Raw genomic sequence first — 9039 nt, 5'->3', positions numbered from 1 at the left:
CAATAGGCACAACTGCAGAGCAAACGCAGCAGCACCGGGCTGCTGCATCACCGTCACGAAAATAAATGAGAGATTGATTTTCTGGGCAGTTTGGATCTCATGGATCTCAGCAGCCTTGACAAGTGGAGCACAGACAGGGCCAGCTCAGTGGGGCTGTCACCTCCCTGCACTCCTGAGTGCTGAGGAGCAGCGGTGTGAGGTGGCTGGAGGCTCAGGCACCTGGAACAGGGGCAAAGCAGAAATGAGAGGCTTCAGGGTTGCACTGGCAGTGCAGGGGGCAGATCCAAGACACAGAACCAGGCAAGACTGGGGACACTCGGAGGGATAGGGAAGCAGGTGCCCTGTGCTCCCTGAGGGATCCCCTGGCTCACCGGCACCAGCCGCAATCCAAACCATGGTGAGCAGCACTCGCCTGCTCAGCAGAAAGGCACCGTCTGCCTTTAATGTCTTATCTTCAAGCTGCTCTTGCTAAGTCACATCTGACTTAATTATGGTAATTAAGATTGACATTAATACAAGATTAAAATGTGAAATTAAAATTAGCTGCGAAACTTATCTGAAATTTTAGAGCAGTTATTGATTTTCTTCACTGTTAATCAAAGGTCTGAGGTAACGGCCAATGAACACGGCACTAATTAGAGCAATGCCCATAAAGTGGCCTCAGGAGATGTTTCTCTTATTTCCTTGGAATACCTCAGCTCTCTGACCTTGCAAACATGTCCAGCCCTGAGTGCTGCTGAAGGAGCTTGAGAAGCCATGTCTCACCCACTTTTGTCAGCACCACTCGCAGTACGGAGCCAGGCTGTGCACTCACCGACGGGCAATGGTGCTCGGTGCTTCACGGTGCTGCACAGCCAGACACAATACTGGAAGGGCTGGTCCAGCTGGAGGGGGTTCAGGATGACAGGTCCCACCTGCAGGCCGGAGGGCCCTGATATTTCCGGGAGCAGCAGGAGCACAGTGACCCTGGGAGCACTGAGGCTGCTGGCTCTCCCGCCGCACACATCACCGCTGTTTCTCAGGTTGAAATTTCACAGGCCATTAGGCCTCAGTGGTGGCTGTGAGAGGGAAATTATTCCAATAATTTGGATGCACTCTGGGGAGTGCATCCCATGGTGTATCCCGCAGTTCATCCCAGCCCGTCTCCCCCCATGCACTCCGCCTCTCAGCTCACTCGAGTCTGCAGCAAAGGGTTGGAGGGACAAGGTGACCCCAGTATTGCTGAAAACCCCCGGGCTCACTAAGCGACACCACTCCCAGCAAAGGGTTCCTTTCCCCAGATGTGATGCCTTGGAATCATAAGGTGCTGTTTTGTGGGAGCTGGGCCTGTCTGCACTCCCTAAACCTGGCTGAGGAGCTGAGGCTCAAGCCTCACCATTCCCTCTCCAACATTAACAACTTTTGCCACTTCGTGGGCATTTCTGCATCACAAATACAGCGTTTGGTCTCTTTTCCTGCCTGTTTCCATGGCACTGCTGTTGTTATCTGGCTATCTTAGGAGTTTACTACAATGCAGATGAGCACAATAAAAATCACTCAAGGAGAACTGCTAAATGATAGACAACTTTTATCTTTAATAATGTCAGGTTGGGAGAGAAGCGGGGCTGGAGTCGGGGGGGAGCAGAGCAGGCTGCGCTCGCTCTGCCACAGATAGCTTTGTTCAACCAAATTAAACCTCTGAGCAGGCGAGTCCCACTTGGATATGAAAATGACAGTGTTAAATAACACTCTGCACCTCTCAGTGATTTCTCTCTCTTCCTCATTTTGTCCTTCTTGCGCCTGCTGCCCAACTGCTCCCAGCTGGCTGTGGCTCACAGTGACACTGGGAATGCAAATGACCCTCTGCCCGCTCCCCAGCATCCCCGGGCTGCTGCCTCCACTCCCAGCGGCATCGGTGGAGAAAGGAGCTCAGCAAAGCCCAGAAGGGAAAACGGCGGCAGGATCAGTCTCCGTGTTTGGACAGTTCCTTGACTTGATGTGTTCTGCGTGGTGGCATTGGTAGTGACACCAGTGTGTGATGGTTGTTGCTGAGGTAACGGGATCAGTGTAATTGCTCTCCCAAAGGTAACAGGGACTTCTCAGATGGCAGCATCAACAAAGTGGCTGTTTGGGGGAGAGACTGCGCTCTGTCTCGTGCTGTTTGACACTCGTGTCGTGCTTTGTGACATTGTCCTGGCTATCTGACTTGACAGGCGTAGAGGCCGGGAGGACCAGGCAGCTCTCACTGGGAGGTGGTTTACAGTAAACATTTCAGGGCAGGATTTGGGATTTCAAGAGAACGAAGCCTCCGTTTCTGTTCTTATCAAAGTCGGTGTAATTACACCGTGTGCCCTGATGGACTCAGGAGGGGCCTGCTGGGAGCCCTGGGCTCACAGCAGCTACTGGTGGCCTGGGTAGGAGGACAGGCAGGACCAGACTGGGCAGAGGGCCCCATGGTCAAGCCCACGGTCCCCTCATAGGCAAGGAGGTTGTGGAGCTCCAGGGCCAGGTGCTGAGCAGGGACTCTGTGTGCTGTTTCTTTTGCCGCAGGACTGAGGATATTCCAGTGCTCACCCACGGCCACAGTGCCACTCCCACATTACAGGGGACCCTGAGCAACATCCATAAACTGTGAGCTCTTGTATACCTAGAGCCCCTGCCCCACTAAGACCAGGCAGATGCAAATCTCTCCAAGTCAGACTTGGCTGGCACTAGCAGCACGACCAGACCTCAGTGCATCCCCCCCAGGGGGGCCATGGGGCCTGTATCAGCCTTCCCATAGCACCACTGCCCTACTCACAGTCTGCTTTTGGGGAGTCAGAGGGCAGGGAATGGGGGTACGTCTTGGCTTGAGGAGAGAGGTGAGAGGAGCTCTGGGTGCTGAGGGGGGTTTTGGGTGCTGAGCAGAGTTGGGATGCTGAGAGGGGCTTGAGATGCTATGGGGGGCTTGGGGACAAGGGGCAGTGAGACCATACAAGAGACTGGGCACAGGCTGAGTGGGGGCCTGCAGTAGGGAGCACTGCCCAGGTTAGAGGGGTTCTGGGGCTCTTGGAACCAGGGGGGAGGCGGGGGGCATGCAGGAAACCACGGGGGAACCGTGTGACCGAGGATGCTGTGGGGAACCGTCCCCGGGAAGCACAGCGGGTCGGTGGGGCTGGGGCGAGCGGCGGGGGGGCTGCGGGCGGGGCCGGAGCGATCGGCGCTGCGCGGGGGCCGGGGCGGCCGCCGGCGCCCTCCCCCGCCGCTCGCTCCGCTCCGCTCCGCTCCTCTCCGCGCCGCTCCGCTCCAGTCCGCCCTCCGCCGCGCCCGCGCCCCCGCGCCGGCTCCGCTTCGGCGGCAGCGCCCGCCCCCGCCCCGGCCCGGCCCCGCTCGGCGCGGCGCGGCTCCGCTCGGCTCGGATCGACGCGGCCCCGCTCCGTTCAGCTCGGCTCGGCTCGGCTCGACTCGGCTCGCCCAGCTCGCCCCGGCGCGGAGGCTCCGCCGCGCCCGCCGCAGGATGCCGGGGCCCCGCGGGCTCTGCCTGCTCGCCCTGCTGCTGCTCGGCACCCCCGCGGCCCCGCGCCCAGGTAAGCGGGGCGGAGCGGGGCGGAGCGGGCCGGGGCTGCGGGGCTCCCCGGGGCCCAGCGCCTCCCGGCTCCGGGGAGTGGGCACCGCCCGGGGCGGGGGGATGCAGCCGGGACGGAGAGAGGGGAGTCGGACCGGGAGGGGCTGCTGGAACTGGCCGTGGCATCCTCGACCGGGAACCCCTAGCTTCTGCTGCTCCTCGGGCCGGGGTGAAACTTCTGGCAATGCGGGGGAGCGCAGCGGCAGCGTCACTGGAGCGGCGGCGGGCGCGGGGCCCGGCGGGACGCGGAGGCTCAGCACCGCGGGGCGGACAGCTCCCGCCGCCCGGGCCGAGCGGGGCCGCTCCGGGAACCGCGTTCTAACGGGGAACCGAGCACTAAAGGGGCCGCGGCCTCCCGGGAGCCGTGCCGGACCCTCCGCCTACCTCCCGCAGGGAGGCAAACCCGATGTGTCCCCAGTCCTCTGTGTGTCCCCAGCCCCCGGGGTCCATCCAGCCCTCACTGCCAAGTCCCCACCGGTGTTCCTGTCCCACCGTCTCGGGCTTTCAGGGGGTGGCCGTGAGGGGGTGTGTTTATCCAGGGGCTGCATGTTCATTCCGCGTGTGTCACGTTTCCACGCAGACCCGCTCCCGCTCCCACTGCCGCGATGACAGACCTAAGAATAGGCTCCGGGACGTGCTCGCGGGTGACTTGGCAAAGTCATCACAAACTCGCGTGGGGCTTAAACATGACAAAAGTGGTGCCTGTATCCGGCCCCTCAGCACTGGTGGGGTACTGGGATGAGGCAGCTGGGCTTGGGTGTGTGTCCGGATGGGGTTACCAGGGCGGATTGTTCAGTGGGAGAACGGGAGAGGCCGGTGTCTGCCAGTGCTGCAGTGTGTGCGGGGCCCGAGGCTGCCCTCCAGGGCTGATGGGGGGTTTATAGCAAGGACGACCAGCTCCTGGTGTCAGGAGTGTTGTGCAATGCTGCCTGCCCTCTTCGGTCCCTGTTCTCATGTTCAGATTGCATTGAATGACTTTGACTTTTTGGCCTTAAACCCAGCTCTCTAGACAGGGATTGTATTACAGAATCCATCCTTTCTGGGCAGCAAGACAGAAATGAGCATAGAGGATGGCATTTCTCTCTCACCTGCATGGATTTGTGTTCTGCATATGGACATGCATGTATGTGTGGAGGAATCAGATTCAAAGTCCCTGCCAGTCCTGGCATCCTATTCCAGCATGGGGGCACAGAGAGGCACGCTCCTCTGGTTACACAGACACTCTGGTCTAAGCTGCTGGTTGGTTGTGTGAGCACAGTGATGGTCCCTGAGCCCCTCGGGGAGGGTCTGGGGGAGCTGGGAAACAAATCCAGCAAGCACAGTCCCAGTGTGGGGCTCACAGCTCCCACACTGCCTCATGTGCTGGAGGCAGAAGAGTTGCCCCAGTCCCATTGGGAGCATCAGCAGGCAGCCCAGCTCCCTGGGAACAGGATTTGGCATGATCTGCCGTAAATCTAAGGATAGGAGAACACAGCGTGCTGAACTCCTCTTTCCTTGGCAGAGAGGGAGCTGATAAATTGTTGACCCTTTACAAGGTTTGGTGAATTATTGCTGTAAAAGCTCAACTCCTGCCTACACAGCCTGGAGCCAGCAGTGATGTGGCAGCTCTGCCCATGCCTGGGAAGGTTGTTGATCTGTGTGGAGGGGGACACAGTCAGGGCCCAGACCAGCAAACCATGCTGTTCTCCAGCTTAGGGGGGGGGAGCAGGATCAGACCCTGCAGAGTCAGATTGCTGTACTCCATCTGCTGCTCTTTCAGTTCACGCTTTCAAGAAACAACCAATTTCACATGACTTGCACCCATCGGGTGCTCGGCTGGTGGCTTTTGGTGCTCTGCACTGGTGAAGCCATTTAGATCACCAGAGAGGAGGTGTGAAAGCCTCTCCTCTCCTCTCGGCATCCGCTCGCACCCACCCACCGGCACAGAGCGGAACAGGCAAGACAGGCACGTCTCTCCGCAGGGACTTGTGCCAGGAGGCTCCGGGCAGCAGCGTGCAGGGAGCAGTGGCGTGCAGGGAGCACGGTCACCAGCGGGGGTATTTGTTTAGCACCGTGAAATGATGCAGAGGGCAAACACGGGGCGTGTGGGCAGCTGTGGGCAGAGAGGGTAATGCGACCCGTGCTGCCCATGCAGGCTCAGGCTGGGACTGACTCCTGGCAAACTCTGGTCACTGGGGATGGCAGGGGTACAGTGGGACCCCTGGGACATCTAGGATTTCTAAATGTACCCCGTTTAGGGTGTCCACTAGAGGCTGTGACGAGACCAGCAAACCCTGCCCGAGGCTGCGGTGCCGGGAGCAGAAATGCAGCCAGGGGTGCTGAGCTTTGGGCTCCTCTGTAGCCTCGTGATCTGTGCCCTCCCTTCTCCGAGGGGTTTGGGCACCCCCAGGCTGGCTGTCACAGTGCAGCAGCAAGGCACAGAGATTCCTTTGGCTCTGTGGTGAGCGCAGCACCACGGGAGGCTGTTTCCAGAGAATCAGGTGTGTCCAGCAGGAAGGAAAACTGAGCGTGAACTCGGCAAGGGCTGCAACAAGTGCACGGTGAGCTCTCGCGGCAGCACCCCGAGCAACGAGATAACGGCACAGAGCCAGGCTGCCCGCGGGCTCTGCGGCCGGAGATAACGGGAATGGGGCTTGCCTGATGGAGAGCTATCAGAGGCCATGGCAAATGGCTCCTCTTCCTTCTCTCCTCCTTGGCAGAAAGGACAGGGAGAGCCTGGACCAGGAGCAAATGAAATTAGTCTCTCTTAGCCTTCTGCTTCTCCCGTATTTCTTGCCATTATGAATATACAAAGATGCCATTTTAAGTGTAGCTTTCTGGATGTCACAGTGTCACAGACATTTCTTTCTGTACATTTTTAACTTTGTCCCTGAGGGATCTGTACCAGGATTTGGGGCTGAGGAGGCAGGCCGCACCGATTCAGCTGAGTGTGCTCCCTTGGCGTCCAGAATGCCAGGCAGAGGTCTTGGAAACGCAAACCATGTAAAAAGGGAAGTGCGGAACAAATTAGTGTGTGATCCAGCCCTTGGAAGTCAGATTGCGCTGGGTTTGGAAGCTAATGGATAGTACGTCACAGATGAGGCAGAGGGGTGTCAGGGCATTGCTGGACAGGTAACGTGGGCATCAAAATCAGCAGGTGTGAGTATGGCCCATCCTGCCAGCAGGCAGGGATGTTCCGTGCTCAGTGCCAAGCACCGGGGTGCTTTGTTATCCCATTCTGTACAAACAGTTGTTTTTTTAATGAAATGAGCTTTGTATGATTAAATAAGATGCAGCTTTTGATTTGGACTACAAGCAGCCTCAGAAATCCATGTATTTTCCATCCTCTGTCACTGTGATGAGTGCAGCTGCTTCCAGTGGGCTTTGGGCACAAAAAAACTCAAACCAGACTAACCTTCTGTGACAATCCAAAAGTTATTTACTTGATGCGATTTTATTTTTCAAATATTTGAAAGTGGTTACTGAACAGTAAAATACACTCCAAGGAAATCCTGTTACAAAACACAGGCTCTATTTTAATTAGCATGACGAGGGCGACACGGCTGGAACTGGGGCCTGCCACTGAGTGCATCTTTCAGGAGCTCAGAGATGTCTATAGGAAACACTGCGTGAGCACTGGCTTTCCAATTTTCCAGTCCATCAGGATGGATTTACGCTCTTGTCAGGGGTATGAAATTGCTGAATTCAGTGCTAAGAGTTTTGTAGCTTTAACCACTTGGTTTGCCAGGCACAGGGTGCTCTCTCTGTAAGATGGGGATGTGTCCATCCCTGCTGTGGACCCACAGCTCTGTGGGGGATCACCCACTGGATGTGTAGGGGGACACTGGCACCTCGACAGTACCCAGCCCCCTGACCCCATCAGGGCTTGAGTGGGGTGAGCACCAGGATGAACCACACCAATGTGGAGTGTGGGGGCCGTGGGCAATACCCGGCCACGCCTCTTCGTTCGTGGGGCAGCACAGGGGCTCAAAGCCAAGAGAAACCTTGGGGTGCAGCTGGTGCCAGCCCCGGCAGTGGGGATGGGGACACACCACCCCCCAACTGGTGCCCCCCAAAACAGGGGGCAAAGAATAGAGCAAAGGCTCGGGGGGGCTGTCCGGGGGGAGGGAGGGTTTGGCTCCTTCAGCTGCTGCTCGTAGCTCTATTCTGCACTTTCCAGAGCCCTCCCCAAAAGGACCTGCTTCACAGGATCACTTTTTCTGCTGATGCACACGTGAGCAATGCTGGATTGATGGGATGCAGGGAGCAGGTCCGCATGGTGCTGGTGCCTCAGCAGCTCTCGCTGCAGCCCCAGGTCCAATGCAGTGTCAGGTAACTCAGCCTGCACGAGCCGGGAGAAGAGAGAAAGACTTTGCAGCTGGAGTCATTCCCGCTGAGGTGCTCAGGGAAGGAAGGTGTCCTTCATTCCAGGGACAGGCCGCCAGCTCCTGGCTGTCTGTCTCCTTTCACAGCTTGTTAACAGACAAGTTGTTAAGGATGTTCTCGCTCTGTCCCATGGGGCCGGTTCCGTTCTATCCGCATCCTGCTCTATCCACATCCTGCTCTATCCATGGATAAAAATACCTGCAAAATGGAAAAGGCAACCACAGAGAGGAGTGAGAATATGTGAGAGGAAGAGCCCTGCAGGTACCAAGGTCAGTGAAGGAGGAGGATGAGGAGGTGCTGCCGCTGCCCGTGGCGCAGCCCATGGTGAGACAGCTCTGCCCCTGCAGCCAGTGGGGGTCCACAGGGCAGCAGAGATCCACCTGCAGCCCATGGAGGACCCTATACCGGAGGAGGGACCCCATGGGAGGCCCATGCTGGAACAGGTTTGCTGGCAGGACTTGTGACGCCCTGGGAGACCCACGCCAGAGCAGCCTATTCCTGAAGGAGTGACCCTGTGGCAGGGATCCATAGTGGAGCAGTTCCTGGAGGATTGCAGCCTGTGGGAAGGACCCACACTGGGAAGTTCATGAAGAACTGTCTCCCATGGAAGGAACCCCAGGACTGTCTCCTGTGTGAGGGTGGAGCAGCTTTGGTGGGCACCCAGCATCCCTCCAGTGCCAACCCAGAACATCTTCAGGGTCACCTGCACCACTGAGAAGGTGAAGAAGGGAAATAAATGAACTTACAATGCTTGCAGTGACCCTCTTTTCACTCAGCTCTGTTGTGTTTCAGACTTCATCCATAAGGATTTCAAAAATCAGAGGTGATCCATGGAGCTGGGCAGTTGGAGGAGCTAACTGGAGCCTGGGATTGAAGGGGCAAAGCTGGGAGCAAGGGAGACTCATTTTCCATACTGGAGAGTTACATGTTGTGGATTTCCATTACAGCCCATGGCATTGGCTCATACCCAAATGCAAGCCTTGGTTATCTCTGGCTTGGATCCCTATGCCCAGGGGATGCTTGAGCAGCCATGGCCAGTGCCTGGGTCCTGGCACAGCTCGGGGCCCCCTGGCAGCCCCTGGACCCCCAAA

The 9039-nt window shown here is 57.7% G+C and overlaps 1 protein-coding gene across 2 annotated transcripts in view; it reads left to right on the top strand.

The window, feature by feature from the left end:
* The first annotated feature begins 3391 nt into the window (after nt 1–3391).
* SEZ6L (seizure related 6 homolog like) overlaps nt 3392–9039 on the top strand; it is a 37730-nt gene continuing 32082 nt past the window's right edge. For both annotated transcript variants that reach the window (XM_027689504.1, XM_027689503.1), the window contains exon 1: nt 3392–3545. In XM_027689504.1, coding sequence (XP_027545305.1) covers nt 3476–3545 — 70 coding nt within the window. In that variant the 5' untranslated portion in view covers nt 3392–3475. The remainder of the gene's footprint in view (nt 3546–9039) is intronic.

This window comes from Neopelma chrysocephalum, unplaced genomic scaffold (assembly GCF_003984885.1).
Source record: "Neopelma chrysocephalum unplaced genomic scaffold, ASM398488v2 Primary Assembly neopelma1_77, whole genome shotgun sequence".
NCBI classification, from domain to species: Eukaryota; Metazoa; Chordata; class Aves; order Passeriformes; family Pipridae; genus Neopelma; species Neopelma chrysocephalum.
The sequence above is the reverse complement of the archived record's forward strand: the minus strand, read 5'-3'. Positions and strand labels throughout refer to the sequence as shown.